Genomic DNA, 19,776 nt, shown 5'->3' on the forward strand with positions numbered 1-19,776 from the left:
CATTTGTCAGGGGCAGAAGTAGTGAAATTCAACAGGCTTTTTTTATTTTGGAGGGGAGGGGATAGGGGAAATTGGGAGGGGTTAATATTTGTCCTCGATTATCCCAAGGCCAGGTCTACACTAGAAAATATTTGCCAGTATAGCTATGCCATCAATCCCTGCTAATTTAGATGCAGCTAATACTGGCAAAAGAGTTCTTTTGATGGCATCGCTTATATCAGTTCTCCAAGTGAAATACAAATTTTGCAAAAAACAAAAAAACAACCCACACCCTTAAGCAAGAGATGTTGCTATCCAGGACTTAAATTAATTAAAGATGTACTCTTAGAGTTGTTACTCTGATTGAATTTTGCAAGTCTTGCATTCATAACTAAATGTGAATTATGAGCATGAGTGGCTAAGGAATAAAAAAAGATGATCAGAGTAAAAGTATATTATAGACTTCGTTATATCATTGTAAGTATTTTGCATGACATCTCTATCTTTTTTGATCCTGTTCTCTGTGTAACTGAGTATCTACTTTTAAAGTCTAGATTAATTACAACAGCTCTTCTAGTGTCATATGTTGACCCGTGTAAGGATTACAGCTGTACTGCAAATTCTTAAAAAGCAAAGTGTTTCAGAAGATAAGAAAGAGATTACTATTCCGCACTTGAAGCAGCATACAATTGGAAATAATGTGAACTGGGAGCTGTCTTTTTTTTTTTTTTGTTTGTTTTTTTAACTTAAACCACTCTCTTGTTAACTTGATGCTTTGCAGCATTGTCTGATTTAGCTGCAATCAAAATGTTGCAGGTTTTAGAAAGAGGTATTGTGACATAATTCAGTGGAATAAAGAACGATACCCTTCCTGATACTGTAAATGATATAGTCACTATTTCCTTCCATAGCAATAATACACAACAGTGTGCATTAGTAGGCTTATAGTTATAAACCCAAGTTAGCACCAAAGCTAAATGCCAAGTGCCTCCATCCATCTGAGAAATGCACAAGTAGGCTACTAATACACATCCTGAAATAGATTACATCTTCAGAAGCATTGCTCATTCATTAAAATGCCTTATTTTAAAAAGAAAATGCGCCTTTAGTTTGGAGAGGGGAATGGAAAATATTTCCCTGCAAAGGGATAAGAGATAATAGTAGGGAGCATGTTAGAAAGTCCTTTTCCCCACTACTTTGAATATTTTTAAATTTATTTTTGTAATCCTTCTTTGCTCTTTTTTTAAGGTTCCTTGACCCTTTTAAACCAGTTCTCCTTCCTCCTATATGAAGCCCCGCTGCCTTTTACTAGCATTCGGTGTCCCAAAAGACACTGATCTCAGAGCTTCTGTATGCAGTGGAGTAATGTGCTCTACAGGGGTGTGATTTCCAAAGTGTACTGACACGCTGTGCATTAATTGGTCCGTGTAGACCTTGCTGGTATGCACTGAAGGTTCCTTACTACACCTAAACATGGTACTATTTATTCTACGTTGAAGCATACTAGGGAACCTTCAGTGCACACCAGCACGGTCTACACAGACCAGTTAATGTGCAGCACATTAGTGTGCTTTGGAAATCACACCCCTATAGAGCACATAACCCCACCATGTAGACAAGTCCTTAGTTGCTGAATAGAAAGTTGGTAATAAGTGGTTGGAAGCTCCAAACCACTGCTGAAATGGTAGTTTGGCACTTTGAGATGAGGGAGAAGTTGACAACATCTGTACGGTGTTCTCACTCTTAGGTTTGTGTTATCTAGCGCAAAACAGTTCCAACTCCCACAAGTCAGATTTCTTGCCCACTGAGGGCAACAATAGCAGAATAGAGCTTGATCCAGGCCTCTGCATTACGTTTCCCTGCCTTAGACTATGTCACCATCGCTTGGACATTCTATGCCAGTCCTTCCTTGGCTGCAGGCAGTAGAGGAGTGCCCTGCTTCATGGTCATCTTTGTGATAAGCTCAGTGGTATCTATTTCTGTCTAACCTTCCTAATCAGCATCTAGTTTTGCCAAAGCTGATTCATTCAGGGCTCAAGTAGGTTTTTCCATGCCACTTGTTTCAGTGCATCTGCACTTCACTCCCCTTGCTTAATGTTTGGCACTCCAGCAGCTTTGCTTGCAGTACACTGATACATTACCTTTGCCATGGCACTTTAGCACTGCTGTTTCAGCACTTTGCACTGCTCCTTTGGTATTCTGTGGCTTTGATCTCTTTTTGCCTGCATCTTGTATACTTGATATCTTGAATCTTCAGTACTTTCAGCTTGGCACATCAGTGTCTCCTCACTCCTGTACCTCCTCAGCATCTTCAGGTATCACTGTTGCTGCTTTGGGGCATTATTTAATTAGAAAGGTTTTATATTTTTTCTTTTCCAACATGATGTTTTCCAAGAAGGAAAGAGACAAGGTGTCCGGCTTCAAAAATTATCTCATTGACAGAACCAAGTCCAAGAAGGGATAGATGTACCCATTGTGTTCTCTGGCTGGGAGCCTCATGATGTGCGTGGTTGCAATATACATCAAGAGATACCTCCCTGCATGGCCAAGAAACATGGTGAGCATCTCCATTCCCTGATTGAAACATACCACAGAGATTCTCATAAGTTCCTCACAAAGCTGGTCAAGAATGCAATAAAGGAAGGATCTTTGAAGCATGTATTTGAGTCAGCTCAGACTTGAGTGCCAAGACCAGTGGCACATGTGCAGACTTGAGGTCCTTCCTTGCAAAGTCCCGTGAGGCAGCCTTAATTCCAGAGCACCCAGCACAGTCCCCTCAAAGCTCCTCAAAGTCCTTGGTTTTTATATCCACTATGAACACTTAATTTGAATAGTCCCTTCAAGATGTGCAGGCTCAATACCTTGTGGGCATTACGCCAGGAGCAAACATATTTGAAATACAGGTATAGTGCCAATGCTCATAACTTCAAATACGAAAATGATACATGCATACAAATAGCATAATCATATTCAGCAAATCATAACCTTTCCATGGACACCTTACTTGACATAATTTGTACAAGATTTGTTGCAATTATATAACAATTCTAGCAACAATGATCTACATGGTCGTATTTAATCCGATAACGTCACACCCTGCCCTTGCAAAGTCCTATGAGGCAGCCTTAATTCCAGAGCACCCAGCACAGTCGCCCTCAAAGTCCTTGTTTTTTATTTCCACTATTCAAAATTGATGGTACTGAGCTCAAGTACCTCGGATGAGATGTAGCCTCTGCAAAGAAGACACAGCCTGGTGGTTTGAGACGGTTATAACTATAGGGCTATGCTCAGTGCTGTGCACCTCAGATTTTAAACCTGCAAAACTGAAATCCATTTCAAAGATGGTTTATCAGTCTGCAGTTGCAGCCTCAGAACTGTGGATTACCAGGCTTACACATGTAAACTGTGAAGGACTTCCCTGGGTTAATTCCTTCCCCTAAGGAGAAAAAAACACAAAAACTCAAGAATCTTATGGAGGTGTAGACCTGGCCTAGTATCAAGTTTGGATAGCCTTTGATGTCAGTGTGGAAGGGGCTGCTACTTCAGAGGTGGATTTCCACAGGGATGGTCTTGGCTGTAGGCAGTTGGATTATAGGTCCAGAAGAAGCTCCAGGAGCTTTCATATAGCAAGGAGAGTTTCACTGGTAGAAGACAGATGTATCATAACAAAATTCAAAATATGCTAAAGGCTCATTACATTCTTTCGGGTCTGTTTCATCCCTCATGGCTTTCGTCTAAAGGAGAGAAGGGAAAAGCTTTCTCTTTGAAATCCATCCTTCGTATCTATGACTGTCTTCAAGGGAGCTCAGTACCCCCGTTGTCAGGACACTTGGCCTCACCACTAACTTAAGGCAAAGGCTCTTAAGCTCCATTTTTCCAAGCATTAAAATTTGAAGTGCTTTGGAGAGGTTGTGGCGCATATGGACAGCCTGCTAACTCTATCTCAAGATGCAACTTTTTGAGGCTTTTAGCCCCAGTGATTCCCTCACTCTCTGCCAATCATCACTGAAACATGGGTCCTGAGCACTGGTCAGTTGGACAATACATTCAGATTTTTTAAAAATGAAAACAACTCTCCAGTTCTCCCCAGCCCTGCAATTCTCTTAGATACCTCAATATCAGGAAGTGATGTTGCAGGAAATAAATCCTTCCTAGTAAAGACAGCCATCAGGCCTATGACATTGTGCAAAAGAAATAAGGGGCCTTAATCTAGTTACTTCCTGAAAGTCAAAAAGGCAGGAAGGCACTGGCCAATTTTAGATATTGGGGAACTGAACTAGTATGTAGAAAAAATTAAAAAGTCAAGACAATCATTTTAGGAGCCAGCACCATTTTTTTTTAAGTTATTTATTTATTTATTTTTAAGAAAGTCAATGTGGACTTTGGACTTTCAGGCACACACATGCAAATAGACTTCCAGTGCTTGGCAAGCATTTCAGATTGTCAATTTTTGTTTTTTTCCTTTTTGTCTAATGTTTTGTTTTCATGAAGTACTAGGAAGCACTCATATCCTAGTTGTCAAGGCTGTAAATCCACGTTTCCTTACTCAGATGATTGAAGGGCAGCATTTGGGAGAGATTAAAAAGATCAGTTATGTCACCATCAAGGTGCTGAAGTCATTAGGTTTCATAATAAACTTCCCAAAGTCCTAATTTATTCCTATTAGACATTAGGTATGTCTAGTAGAGCGTTGTACTCAAAACTGTAATCTTTCCTGCCCTGGCACAGAATCCAAGATATCTCCATTCTGGTAGAAAGAATAAACAAGAGACAGGAGGTGACAGCTTAGGCCATGCTATGAATGTTGGGACTGCTGACCATAACAGGGCTGACTTCTTTGTTCCCATGATACATTTCCAAATGGGATGGTTTCAGTGGACCTTTTGGGATTCAAATGGAATCAAGTATCAGAGATTCTTCATGTTGCATCCTAATAAGTCTCAAGGTTTCTCAGGTCTCGTAGCAATCAGGGACAATCTACCACTAGGATTAGATTTCCAAAAAACTTCTGGTCTATATTGTGGTGACTATGGATGTGTCTGGTCTGATGAGATCACGCAGAAAGGCTTCACATTCAGGGGGAATGGTCTTTCCAAGAGTAGCTGCTGCACATAGTAGTTCTGAAGATGAGGCTGTCCTGTACATTCTGAGGACTTTTAAGATACCAGGTCTCTGAAAGGTCCTGAGTCAAAGGACAATTAGGCCACCATGTTTTATAAGAAGGGACGTAGCAGTCAGACCCCTATGTGAGAAACTCCTGCAGCTGCATGAGTGGACTCTGTCCCACAAGTCTTTCCTAGTTGGCATGCACTTGGCAGAGAACGAGAACACAATCTCAGACACTGAGTGACTCCATTATAGTTCCTCGTAAGTAATGCACAGATTAGAGTGTGGCAGATCAGAATTTCCTCTGGTGGGGCAAACTGCAAGTGTCTGTCTGACACCAGACTGAATGAGAAACTTCCAGTGCTCTACTTCTAGTGCTGAGAAAAGACCTGTAGCCCACAGAGCTAGCTTAAAGGTATTTTATGTAGCTGTAACATGAGAAACCTATAGGCCTATATCCTGTAATCTATCTTGAGAAGTTAGCATAAGGCTTTGAGGTCTATGAGCTTTAGCATAAGTGAGTTACCCAATAGAGACCCTGAGTTACTGGGGAACTGGAAATATTACGTTATGGGAATTTTTGTATAAAATGATACCAGGTAACTGCAGGAATATGAACTAATACCAGCTTTTCGACATTTTAGGATAGGAACATCAGCAGGTGTGTAACCACAAATTTGCCTTGTCAACAAATTGACATATACGATGAGTTGAAATCACTAATATACTAACCTATAGAATAAGGACACCCCAACGTTATTAGGGTAAGTCAGTTATGGACAAAGGAGGCCAGGTGTTTATATGAATATTCATGGCAGTCACAAGCCCTATAATAGGCCAAATGACCATGTAAGTTTGTAAATCTTGACCATCAGACTTGTTTGACATGCCAGAGGCAGAGTTAAACCATCATGGAACACAACCTGTCTCCCACTACTAGGTCTCCTTGTGACTATATGTAAGGGATGGTGCAGGACACCATTCATACTGCACAGCCACAGTGCCCGGTGGGCCCAAGCAGGGTAAATGCCTTCATTTGGGTTGAAGCATTTGGGTTTTTACTCATTATGCTTCTTGGGGTAGGTCTACACTTACCTCCGGGTCCGGCAGTAAGCAGTCAATCTTCTGGGATCGATTTATCACGTCTTGTCTAGACGCGATAAATCAATCCCAGAAGTGCTCGCCATCGACGCCGGTACTCCAGCTCGGCGAGAGGAGTATGCAGCATCGACGGGGGAGCCTGCCTGCCTGCCGTGTCTGGACCCGCGGTAAGTTCGAACTAAGGTACTTCGAATTCAGCTACGTTATTAACGTAGCTGAATTTGCGTACCTTAGTTTGAAGTGAGGGGTTAGTGTGGACCAGGCCTAAATGTTGTTTTTAAATTTTGCTCTGCCCTCAGTATGAGTATTGCTGCTGTGTACGTCAGGGTTTCCAACCAGATATAGAACTTAATTCTGTTGTGCCTGATTCTGGGACTAGAACCTTTTAAAACCCTCAAATTTTAATCAGTGACTAAGTGGAAATTTTTTAAATGAATATAATCAGTAAGAGTGGGGGGGATTTCATGCTGTTTGAAGCTTTATACATGTGTTAAGGTGGCTTTGTAAGTTGCGTTGTGTTGTGAAACTAAGTAAAGGTACCTAAAGTTGAATAAGCAGTAGCATCAGAGCCTGGTGACCCACACTTTGAGATGGCAAGGGAGCTGATTTTATTTTAGCTGCCAATAGGCCGCAGCAATTTGGCACCTGTCCAGATGTGTGAGTAGACTGGCAGAGTTTAACAAAAGTCCCACAGCTCCTCCAGACTGCAGCCCTGAGCCATACATTGTGGAAAGACTGTGCCAGTTTACCCCTAGCAGCCACAGTGCCCGGTGGGCCCAAGCAGGGTAAATGCCTCTTGAGCTGCTAGAGCACGGTAGCCAACAAGGGAAGAGAGGGAAGTAACCCCCATCCTTCTATAGGTTAATTCTGGACTTGCGTACCTTCTACTAGGCATGGAGCCAGTTTAGCTTTTGGGACTGTTCAGAGTTGAGTAAATGTTATAACCGCTTAACTTGGTAAGAGGCTTATCATTTTTTAAGGGATGTCCACATTATGTGCTAAATATTGTGCAGACTTAGAATTCAGCAAGTAAGATAAAGCTTATTAGCTAGGGAATAGGAAAGGGAGTCAGCTGAGACTTCTGGAGACCTAGTGATGGTCACCCTCAACAAGGTGTTAGAGACATGGGGTGTTGTCAGGTGTCTGAGGTTGAAACAGGCAAAAGGAAGGGAAGGCAGGCTAGAGAATTGAAAGGGATACTGATTTAATGTATGTTTGTGGCATGTAACGTGTTGGCACTTAAGTTAAAAAGGAGGGTGTATCAGCTTAGCCAGACATCACAGACTCTTGAGGAAGAGAGAAAAGTTACTCAGCAGTTAAAAGACCAGCTGCATTCCTCTACAGGGGAATAGCTGACTCTTTACTGAGAGACAGGAAATGGAGAAAAGATTAGAATGAAGTCAGACTCAAACATAGGATGTTTGGGACGGAGCGCATTGTTGGCAGACTAAGGCTTCTGCTTGCTCAAGGTCACTGGAAGGCTACCAGTTACAGAGCAGAGAACTTCCCCTGCAGTAGGGGAAGTTAAATGAGGAAGTTGATTATTTTGAAGTGATAGGTCACTTGCAAACAGAACAGGGGGGCCCAAGTACAGCAGAAGTGGAGGAGGAATTAAGTGAACCCAACTTGTTCTTTTGGAGGTGGAGACTGCTAGCTAAGAGGGAAGTTCTGAGGGGAGTCAGGAGATTGACAGGAGCTGGAGCTCAGTTCGGGGGCAGAGACACAGACTAAAGAGCAGCATATACTTTCAACCAAGTAAAGTAAAGGGGGGACCAATTGATATCCCCCCCCCCCCCATAACCAATTTTGTCATGGGATTAAAAGATGCAGTGTCACAGGCATCCACTGCAAGAGAGGCTGGGATTTCTTGACTAAAACCAATAAAAAAGAAATGTTCCCTCCCTATTGCCACAGGGCAGGACAAAGCTAGGAGCATTATCCTCATCTCTTGAGTTAGGGCCATCCAGCTCAGGAGAATGCAGCCTCTTCAGGACTCACCAAGGAGGGTGGTCACCTGCAGCCACCTGTCCTGCAAAGGATACTGGCAACTCAGTCATAGCCAATACCTACACCCAGACCTCACAAGCTTTTCCCCCATCTATTGTGTTTACCCAAACTGTACCCTTTGTACCCACGTCAGCCTCACCCTATCACTGAATTGGAGTTGCCCTTCACTGCTATGGGGATGCTGTCAATGAAGAGTTTGTGCTTAGTTGGGATTATTCCACCAATACTTGCACCTCCAGGAATTATATTTTGAGGAGCACTCTGAGATAGCAATTCTCCTGACACCTCATGCCCCACTGCAGTGGTCACAGACATTAAACATTAGATTTGGTGGCCAAACAACTTGGCCCAGTGAAAATTCTTCCATTGCTGTGTGGAGGAGACAGGTTAAGTGTTTATGCTGCCTGAAGATGATTGCATTAAAATCTTACAGCTCGCTGTTGACCAAGCATTGTGGAGTACTTTACCCCCAGAGTATAGGACAGGGCAAAAGTCCTTTAAAGAAACAGTAGCCCTGTTGGAACACAACCAGCCCCCAGAGGAGGCTGGGGTAGTAATTTTATCTAACCTAAAGGAAAAAGCAAATTAATCCTTGCCTCAGTTTCATCTGTGAATGGGTGCTGCATGGCTCAGCCACATGTGAGAAGAAGCAATAGGACCCCAATATGTTAGCCTGTTAGTTAATAATTCTCTTCCCCACTTACAGGAAAAGGTTAATATGCATGCGAATGATCTCACCACCTTAAGGTAGGCATTGGCATGGTTGGCCAAAGCCCCCTCCCAATGTGGGTCGATGTTTTGGACCCCCATCGCTGCCAATCAGGATGCATAACCCAACCCAACTGTAAAGGTTGAAGGACCCTCAAGGATACCTCCAGGCCCAGGTCAGGTGGACCTCAATATTCTAGTAAGGAATTCCTTCTCCATTAATTGTGGAGGAACACTCTTGTACATCTTCCCATGAATCCCTCTGGTAACATAGGTTCTGGCAGAAGGGGTTGGAAGAGCCTCATAGCTCTATGCTGGCTCAGACAGATGTGGTTCTCAACTCTTTTCAAGTGTGAAGGCTAATACTGTCGGGCTGAGGGGTTGGCTCAGCCTAGATAGATAGATAAATACGCTTCAGATGTAGCTGATACACAAGATTTCTAGGAATTTTGCAGTTTCTGCATTATTGTCAAAATTATTTGGGAGAAAGAAAAGCTTTCATACCTGGTGCTAAATTTCTTAAAGGACCCATATTAAAGTTAATTTTAATTTATAAACCAATTTACTGTAACTTTTCACAAAATTCTCTATTCTCATTCTGTATTCAAAGAGTAAGATTTGGGGAGGATACACTGTTTGTTTTTTTAAATAACAAAGTGGTTGAAGCCTTGTGTTAAGGGCAAAACTCTGCCTTCACTATGTAACTGCGACCAGTAATTCCATAATATAGCCTAAGAAAGGGTGACATGCAACAGCCTGTAAGGAGCCTGGCTCTCTCACTCCCCTGTTACTGCTGCCCTAGAAGGCCAAAAGACTTGAGCTATGGAAGATCTGCTGGATGTATTCTAGAAAATACAACTCCAGGAGTGAGAGACCTACTAGATGAAGTAATCAAAGAAGCAGAAATACAGGCAATAATTTCCCCTCTTTCTCCTTCTGATCCTCCCTCTCTCACTCACCTGTTCCTGTCTTCATTCCGATTTCCGCCAAAACTAGTTATGTTCAATCTCATGCCCCCCTGCCACCACTCTAATTATTTTTCCCAACCTAGGTAATTTAAATGAGGATTTAAATCTTTGCACAGCTTGTTGGGATTGTCAAAATGTTTCAACTGACCCCTGAGTATGTGTCTTTGCACAATTGTCCTCAGCCATGTGCTAACACTTATTAATGTGTGATCAGTTGTGTTACTGATATAATTTAGTTGAATGATCTCTTAAAGTGAAAGGTTTTAATATTTTCCTTTAGGACTTGAAAAATTTATCAGACGCCTACCAGCCAGAGACTGAAACCTGCTAGACACAGCAATTCCAAAAGATGGGAAGAGATTCAGTATTGAAGTCCAAGGGCAGCATGCTAGTGTGACTCCAAGGCCCTCTCTCCTTCAGTTTCTAGGGAAAGAGTGGGGTGCTGGAAATCCTGCCAGGATGATATCCCTTGACCGTGCTTGGGACCCGTACCTTCAGTATTGGCTTCTAAGCACTCAGGAATTACATCAAACTAGTTTTTCTGTTGCAGTAATCTGTCTCCAGCAGTGGCTAGTACTAATTACTTAGGGGGAAAGTGCAAGAATGCTGTTGTAAATGGCATATAAACTCGGTCATAAGCTGAATATTTTTGATAAAAAAGTGACACATCAAAGAGCGGCGGTCAGCTTATAAACGGGTCTACACCAAAATTTGATGATTTTAAACTCAATGGAATCATTGAATTGAATATCTAATACATTGTCGTTTTGTTTACCTGGAGCGTCTGCAGGCATGAAGCCCCTCAGTTCCCTGTGGCCGTAGTTCGCTGTTCCCAGCCAATGGGAGCTGTGAGGCTCCGTGCCTGCAGATGCTCCAAGTAAACAAAAAAGTCCCGACCCACCAGCGGCTTCCAACCCCTGAAATATAGGGTCGGCTTATGAAAGGGTTATACAGTTTTTGCTATTTTTACCTATCCATTTTGGGGGGTCGGCTTATAAACGAAACAAGCTCTTGTTATCCATAAAACGGCTAATCCTTTTTGATCCTACTAAGCTCTTGGCCTTTGAAGTCTTGCAGCAATGAGTTCTACGTGCTAATTTTTGTATGACAAGGTATTTCCTTTTATCCATATAAAGTTTGCCAACTTTTAGCTTCATTGGTTATCCCCATTTTGTTGTATTATAGAAGACTGAAAAGAAGTTTCCAATCTACTTCTCTAACCCATTTGTTATTTTTAATATCTTTAGAATAGATCTGAAAATTAGGCCCAATGCATTTCAAGCAGGGCTCCAAAGTCTATACCTCCCTTCTTGTAAAATGGGGATAATCAACTACTTTACAAAGTTTTATAATGCTTTATTCATTAATGATTATAAAGTATTCTGAGATCCTCACATAGAAAGCACTGTACGTGTGAAAAGATTTACTACTATTATTTATTTTATTATTATTATTGGCAGTTCTTCTTAGCCATTTTCCTTTATTTCAAGTGGTAGAGCTGTTGTTCTTTATATATGAAAGATCATCAGTTCAGCATCCAGCAGGGAAAGATTAATCACAATCTTTTCACTAAGTGCACAGTGGTTCATAAATGACTTGGCTGTGTCTACCCTTTATTTCGGATAGGCCACCCACAAGCTCTCGCTTGATCATTATCAATTTGAGACTAACTTGACTTTTCAGAAACAAATCTTACCCATATAAAATTATTTTAGATGTGTTGCTCTTCTGAAAATTAGTACTTGGCTTTGCAATAATTTGTCTTCCTGCCTTATTTCATAGATGTATGAATCACAAAATGGAACCATAATAGAAAACGACTTAGCTTGCATTCTGAAGACTGCCTTGGGTGTGTCAGAGCTTAATGTAACAGACCTTTTTAAAGCTATAGATGCAGAAGAAAAAGGGAAAATCACATATGGTGAGTAATTAAATGGATTTGAAAATCTCTACACAACTATGGATTATCAAGGATGTAGCTGCTAACTTTTTTTCTTTTTCTTTTGTTTTATAATAGCTAAAAATATGTCATTTGCAGTGTTTTTGCCAAGTTACTTAGGCCAGAAGCATGTGTCTAAAACATCAAATGCCATAACTAGGTGTTTCAGTTTCAATATTTATTTTATTTCTTTACCGTAGGTTAGGTGGTCCTGGATGAGCTCTTAGGCAACACCTGCTCTGTGATTGATTTTCCTCTTGTCCTCTTATTTGTGTTACATTGCTCCCTCTATTTTTTACTTTTGTATCTCTTCTCTGTTGTCTTTGAATTCTCATCCATCTGAAATCTGGGGACACGGGAATTTCCCTCTTCCCCTCCTCCCCCCAATCTGTTTGTAGACAATTCAGGAACAGGAAAAAAGGTTAAGCTTTTGAATAAATTTGTTCTGAACTATTCGTTCAGCTCTAGTCATAACCAAGATAACCTGGAGAGAACAGTGCAGCAGACAGGCAGTGTAATCCCGTGGACAGAGCACTGCACTGGGAGTCAGGGGACTCAAGTTGTATTCCAGGTTCTACTTGTGACCTGGGTCAAATCACTATCCATTTCCTCTCCCATCTTTTGTCTGTCTTGTCTATTTAGGCTGTAAGGTCTTTGGAGCAGGGAATATCTCTCGCTATGTGTATGTACATTGCATAATAAAGCCCTAATCTTTGTTGGGACCTTCAGGCACTACTTATATGAAGAAGAAGAATTAATAAATAATAATAATAATTAATAATAAACAGCCCAACCTAGCTGTGACTGATTCAGATAAGGTTTGGATCCTGCAAACCTAAGAGCAGCAGCATCTCCCAAATAGAAGTGATTGTGACTTGCACATATTTTTGCGGTTCTGATTTCTTAATTTCTTAATTAACATAATTTCTTACTGTAATAATTTTTCAAATTGTTTATTTTAAGAACGTTTTCATTTTAAAATGTATTGCATTGCTACAGAAATATGGACACTGGAGCAGACTTCATTTCACGTCATCCGTCTTTAACCTTTAAATAGGAGTAATCAAAGAAAACCCTAAGATAAATGGCCACTCAACTAGACTGTTATGATGCGATCCAGCTGCTGGGTCTCTGGGTGTTTTTAAGCCTGCAGAGCCTGAATGGAGCCCAGCCATTGCCCTTCACTTGGATCCACAAGCATAATCTCAGGGCACATACCCACTGTCTGGCACCCCCTATCACTTGAACACTCCCTCCCCCAGAACTCTTCTGAAAGGTGGGAGCTTCTGGGTTACCTCTTCCAGGGACCACATGGTAGCTGTAAAGCATATAAGATACAGACGTTTTGCACAGATTCTAACACTATTGTTCTTTTACTTACTCACAAGAGAGTACAGATCACTTAGAACAAAACAAATTTCCTAAATGAAATGCCCCTCCCTAGCGCACACTTCCCTCGGAAGTCCATCCGTGTTAGGAAGGTAGGCAGGATCCCTGGTCTCATCAAGCACCTATTGCTTCTTCCACTTGAGCTGGAGAAAAGAACAACAGAGAACAAAAAGAGCAGCTTCTGCTCTTTTTTATAACATTCCAGTCCTTTAGTCAGGTTACTCCCTGGTCATCCTTAGCAGGTGACCAGAGTCCCATCAGGTGACTTCGCTGCGAAGGCAACCTCTCTCCTGATAAACTAGTTCTCCTGATTGGAAGCCAGTCTGTTTAGAGCTATTCCATTTCAATAAGGAGAACGCTTTAAGTCAACGACCCTCATTGGTTGTTCTTTTGCCATGAGCCTCTGGAAGTTCAGTCAAAAATGAAAACGATCAGCCAATAGAGAAGGCAAAGAGGATGCACACTCAAAATAGAATTTACAGTCTGACATAGACATATACAGAGTTCATAATCTCAAACAATTCCTAAATTGTACAGATTCTCCCAAATTGTCACATTTGGATAGAAATATAACAGTGTTAAAATGTAGGAAGAGGACAAAATCAACAACTATCTATAGAACAGATGTTATAATAAGGGATATAATATAGGCACTGACTTTTATTAACACTTTTGCTACTAAACAAACGGACGCCAAACCATTTATCAGACTAAGATGGTCCTGTTCTTTTTTCCTCCATTTCAATTATACGAATATCCCATGACCCATGAAATAATGAAAAAGAAAACTCCCAAATTATATTTCATCATTCAACTGGAAAGCATCTAGTTAACACTGAAAAGGTGGGGAATTAATTGAATACATTTTACTCATAGGCACAGCATTGCTACAGAGGAGAGTGTGATGTGGTATACTAACTAGACCCTTTGTAGACCCCTTCTGGAACCCCCATGGTTCCTTGACTTTAGCAAAGCTTTTGATACGGTCTCCCACGGCCGGCAAGTTAAAGAAGTATGGGCTGGATGAATGGACTATAAGGTGGATAGAAAGCTGGCTAGATCGTCAGGCTCAATGGGTAGTGATCAATGGCTCCATGTCTAGTTGGCAGCCGGTATCAAGCGGAGTGCCCCAAGGGTCCATCCTGGGGCCGGTTTTGTTCAATATCTTCATTAATGATCTGGAGGATGGTGTGTACTGCACCCTCAGCAAGTTTGCAGATGACACTAAACTGGGAGGAGTGGTAGATACGCTGGAGGGTAGGGATAGGATACAGAGGGACCTAGACAAATTGGAGGATTGGGCCAAAAGAAATCTGATGGTATTCAACAAGGACAAGTGCAGAGTCCTGTGCTTAGGACGGAAGAATCCCATGCACTGCTACAGACTAGGGATCGAGTGGCTAAGCAGCAGTTCTGCAGAAAAGGATCTAGGGGTTACAGTGGACAAGAAGCTGGATATGAGTCAACAGTGTGCCCTTGTTGCTAAGAAGGCTAACGGCATTTTGGGCTGTATAAGTAGAGGTATTGGCAGCAGATCGAGGGACGTGATCATTCCCCTTTATTCGGCATTGGTGAGGCCTCATCTGGAGTACTGTGTCCAGTTTTGGACCCCACACTACAAGAAGGATGTGGAAAAATTGGAAAGAATCCAGAAGAAGGCAACAAAAATGATTAGGGGGCTGGAGCACATGACTTATGAGGAGAGGGTGAGGAAACTGGGCTTGTTTAGTCTGCAGAAGAGAAGAGTGAGGGGAGATTTGATAGCTGCTTTGAACTACCTGAAAGGGGGTTCCAAAGAGGATGGATCTAGACTGTTCTCAGTGGTACCAGATGTCAGAACAAGGAGTAATGGTCTCAAGTTGCAGTAGGGGAGGTTTAGGCTGGATATTAGGAAAAAACTTTTTCACTAGGAGGGTGGTGAAGCACTGGAATGGGTTACCTAGGAAGGTGGTGGAATCTCCTTCCTTAAAGGTTTTTAAGGTCAGGCTTGACGAAGCCCTGGCTGGGATGATTTAGTTGGCGATTGGTCCTGCTATGAACAATGGGTTGGACTAGATGACCTCCTGAGGTCCCTTCCAACCCTGATATTCTATGATTCTATGATACTACACCCTGCTCCAGGAAAGGAACAGCAAAGGTGGGCTCTTCAGGCCTGCCTAGAGAGGCTGCACGGAAGCATTCAATAAGAGCCCAGCAAGCTCAGATAGAGGAAGTTCCAGGGAACTTAGTAGTTCTGTTCCTGGCTGGGACCAAGGAAAAAAATGATGCTCCTCTGTAGCCAAAGGAGTTTGAGGGATAACCAGTCTTTGGGTCTGGCTGCATTTGCTAAGCTGGGAGAGAGAGGACCTGAGAACTTCACTGAGGTAACGGGTGAAGATAATGGGGCCAGGTGGGAAGAGGCTCAGGGAAGCAGCAGTGATGCGTAACTGCTACTTATAACGTCCCTGGGTTGGAACATGGAATAGTGAGAGGGCCTCGGTTCCCCCACTGTCCACCGGTGAAGTGGTGTAAACCCCAAGGAAGAGGGGGGACAAGCCTAACTTAAGCCCTGAGAAAGAGACAAGGCTCACTTGGAAACATGACCAAAGGGCTGAAAACACTGATAAGGGCAGACTGACAGGTTTGTCGGGCTCTGCTATCCTGGAAGGGGTTCGGTTTGATTGTGTGACCCAGCCAGAGAGCCGAGCCGCAAAAGGCCTGGAGCCAGAGACAGATAGTCAGCAAGAGGCACTGGAGCCACTGAAGACCCACCAAGGAAGGTGAACAAGGATTCCGTAACTTCCGCAACCTCTGTGACATAATCTTAGCCTTGCCTATTAGGTAGAAGGAATGATACATCTGCCATAAGCACCTGGTAATTTGCAATGTGAGACTAGAAACTAGCAAAGTATGAATTTATTAAATATAATAAATTGTCATAATTGATGGACAAATTGCCTCAGGACAGTAATCAAGAGTTCACTATATAGCTGAAGGAGGGAAATTGGAGGCTAGATCCACTCTCCAAGTGGCTTTAGATACAGCAGATACAGCCTCTCACTTGATGATGACTGCAGTCATGATGAGGTGCTCCTCACAGCGCCACTTGTTTGGCTTTCCAAAAGAGGTGCAGATGACAGTCGAGGATTTACCATTTGAAGGAAACCGTTTATTTAGCAAAAAGAAGGATGTATGACCACACTTTAAGAGACTCTATGGCCACATTTCATTCCCTTAGTGTCTGTACCATTGCTCTGAAGAGGAAGGTCTCTAAATCCCAGCCATACCATAAGTAGAGCACTGTTCCAGTTATCACAACAGGGTATACCATCTCTCCATCCCTGTTTACAACCTGCCATCTCTGTCCCATTTGAGACCACTCTCATGACAGGATACTGATACAAGAGGTGGAATAATTTCTTCAGCTGCAAGCTATAGAACCTATGCCTCCTAAGGTCAGAGGGAAAGGCACCTCGAGGTACTTCCTGATCCCCAAAAGGAAGGGAGGTTGGAGGCCTATCTTGGATATCAGGCAATCGAACACCTGCAAACGACACTGAAATACAGGATGATCACCCTTATCCTTGATAATCCCAGATCCAAGGATGGGAGATTGATATACAGGTCTCGACCGGAAAGAAGCTTACTTTCACATAGACATATACTCAGCACACAGGAGTTTCCTAAGGTTTACCAATGGCTTTGGACATTACCAATACACTACCCTTCTGAACACAGTGCTGAGAGTGTTTACAAAGGTTCTGGCAGTAGTGGCAGCCCACCTGTGTCATCGAGGCATACCAGTATTCTTCTTCAAGTTGTTGTCCCTATGAGTGCTCCACTTCAGGTCTGTGAACATGCCTAAACCCCTCTGATTAGAGATTTTGGTACCAGCATCCATATGGTCCACGCCTGAGTCCTGTATATCCTCATGCCCTGATTAGAGGGTATATAGGGTAGGGTGGATCTGCTACAGCCCCAGTTCCTTTTCAACTGCCTGTGGCCTAAGAGAGAGCTCTGTGGTGTCTGTTAGCTAGGCTTCTAGTTAGCTAGTCTGCTTGTTAATCCTTTCTTTATATCTTATTTATTTTCTTTAATTTATTTCCCTGTCACACCTTCTGTGTGTTCTGCCCCCACTCCCCCACCACATTCCAGCATCTCCCACAGTTCTGGACATCTGGGCTGCTCTCCTCTCTTAGGCTACATCTACACTACAGGGGGGGGTCGATTTAAGATACGCAAATTCAGCTACATGAATAGCGTAGCTGAATTCGACGTATCGCAGCCGACTTACCCCGCTGTGAGGACGGCGGCAAAATCGACCTCTGCGGCTTCCCGTCGACGGCGCTTACTCCCACCTCCGCTGGTGGAGTAAGAGCGTCGATTCGGGGATCGATTGTCGCGTCCCGATGGGATGCGATAAATCGATCCCCGAGAGGTCGATTTCTACCCGCCAATTCAGGCGGGTAGTGTAGACCCAGCCTCAGCAACTCACGGAGGCGAATCAGCCTTTTGGCACCATCTAGTCTGGCCACGTCCCTTCTGCTTGCTGCCAGATTCTCTGCCTGCACAGCAGCAGGCAGTAGTGTCCTCTTTTGGTTCCAGTCTTCCTCCTTCTATTTTAACGTTTTTGCCCCATTTTTTGGGCAGTGGGGAGCAGTGTTCTCTCTCCTCAGCATTCCTCCTCCTCCTCCCTGGCTCAGTTAATCCCTAGAGGGTTTTAACCATCCCTGAGTTTCTGCTGCAGTATCTCCTGCCAGCTCCTCTGCCCCTTACAGGCATAGCAGAGCAGCCAAGAAAACTGCAGGTTAAATCCAAGTGGTGCTGTATATGGGAGGCAGCCTTCCCAGGCTCACAGAGTTATGCCCAGCCTGCACCCACCCTTCTGTCCTTAACTCCATTAGGTCCCAGGGCTACAAATTGGACATGCAAGTGGGTCCCCTATCTATGAAGTCTTGCATTGCTCTTCTTGGGCACATCATCATGCACATACATGACACTGTTTGCAAGACTCCACCTCTGATGTCTGCAGGTTTGGCCTCAGTGGGTGCTGGACTCCCTCACCAGGTTGAAAAATGTGAAGACCGTTTGTGTTGGAATCCTGGTCATCCTGACTCTACCAGAAGAGAAACGGTTACAGACTCTTCACTGCTGGTTTAGGAAGCCCATCTAGAAGGGCATAAAGCCCTTATCACTTGGATTCAGTGTGGATTTATTTAAATCAAAGAGATTTAAATCAGATTTTAATCAGCAAGTAGAAAACCTTTTTATCGTGTTTTGCATTTGTACTTCAATTATTTTCATCAGGAAAGACTGATTCTCATTGGTTAGTAACTATTAAAACATTGATTTGCAAATAAATATAGCCTTTACACTAAATTTGGTGCTTCTATTTGCTAATCAGGATACACTATATCTATACACATTTATTTAAGCAATCTAAAAGTAAGAATCAGATTCTTACTTTTAGCTTTTTATGTTAGCAAATGGTGAATGATACATTTATTTACTAGATTATTTTTTTACTTGCAATTGGTATCAAGCTCTATTTGAATGGAAATTCAAATTCAATTAACAGTGCTCAAAAATAGCATTTTAATTTTTTTGAAATTGAGCAAAGCTACATTAAATGTGCTAGATTATCCAAAAGTTTATCAAAACATGTTTTGCATTTAAAACTAACTTTATTAAATAAAGGAAACACTAACTATACTTAGTGAATTGAATTAATTGTTTCTGGTCACCATGTGCTTCCAAGATGTTTGAACTAGTAGATCTCATCCTCTCAGTCTTATTTTTATTTATTCGTGGATTGGAAGGGGAAAACAAGCTTTCCTGCTTTTTCACCTCCCAACTGGTTTCTTAACGTTGAATGGACTATCATCGAACTGAACCAGTTGAAAAAATTGTTCTCTCTGCAAAAGAGGCTACTGCTGCCAAAAGTTGATTCAACACTTCAGCAAACTCTGGTTCTAGGTGCTCAGTGAATTCTACCAGTTCAGTGGACTTTCTTTATAACTTGGCAGCAAACTTACTTAATGTAATATGTATTTAATATTATTTGTTTGTGTTTACATGATTTGAATAGATTATAAAAACAACAAGGACTCTGGTGGCACCTTAAAGACTAACAGATTTATTTGGGCATAAGCTTTCGTGGGTAAAAACCTCACTTCTTCGGATGCATAGTCCCAGTGTTGACTGGGACTGGTTGGGTCATTATAAAACCTAAACCTAATTTCCCCAGTACGGTTAGGTTTATTTTCAATCCTTTCTCCTTGCTTAACCTGGGTGACAAGGGGATTTCCCTTCCCCTGGGATTTGTACCCCTATGGGCCCTTGATACCGTACTACATATTGATCAGCAATTTCTGCAGTCTATAAAACTGTAAATTGTTTTTAGTCACAGATGGCTGCTTTTACCTCATCTGTAACTACCCATAACAATTGCTCCTGGGCCATCAGATCAGACTATCTTCCATAATCACCTTCAGCCCCCACCCCCATTATCTGTTTTCTCGTAAAATTACACATTTTATGCACATATTCAACATGAGCAATATTGTCTAATAGGCTGAGGTTTCTATACATCAATCGATA

The 19,776-nt window shown here is 42.4% G+C and overlaps 1 protein-coding gene across 1 annotated transcript in view; it reads left to right on the forward strand.

The window, feature by feature from the left end:
* The window catches only part of LPCAT1 (lysophosphatidylcholine acyltransferase 1), a 156,917-nt gene that overhangs the window by 119,841 nt on the left and 17,300 nt on the right, over positions 1 to 19,776 (forward strand). Inside the window, exon 11 of the mRNA XM_034759513.1 lies at positions 11,652 to 11,790. Coding sequence (XP_034615404.1) covers positions 11,652 to 11,790 — 139 coding nt within the window. The remainder of the gene's footprint in view (positions 1 to 11,651; positions 11,791 to 19,776) is intronic.

Source organism: Trachemys scripta, chromosome 2 (assembly GCF_013100865.1).
Source record: "Trachemys scripta elegans isolate TJP31775 chromosome 2, CAS_Tse_1.0, whole genome shotgun sequence".
In the NCBI taxonomy this organism is placed as follows: domain Eukaryota; kingdom Metazoa; phylum Chordata; order Testudines; family Emydidae; genus Trachemys; species Trachemys scripta.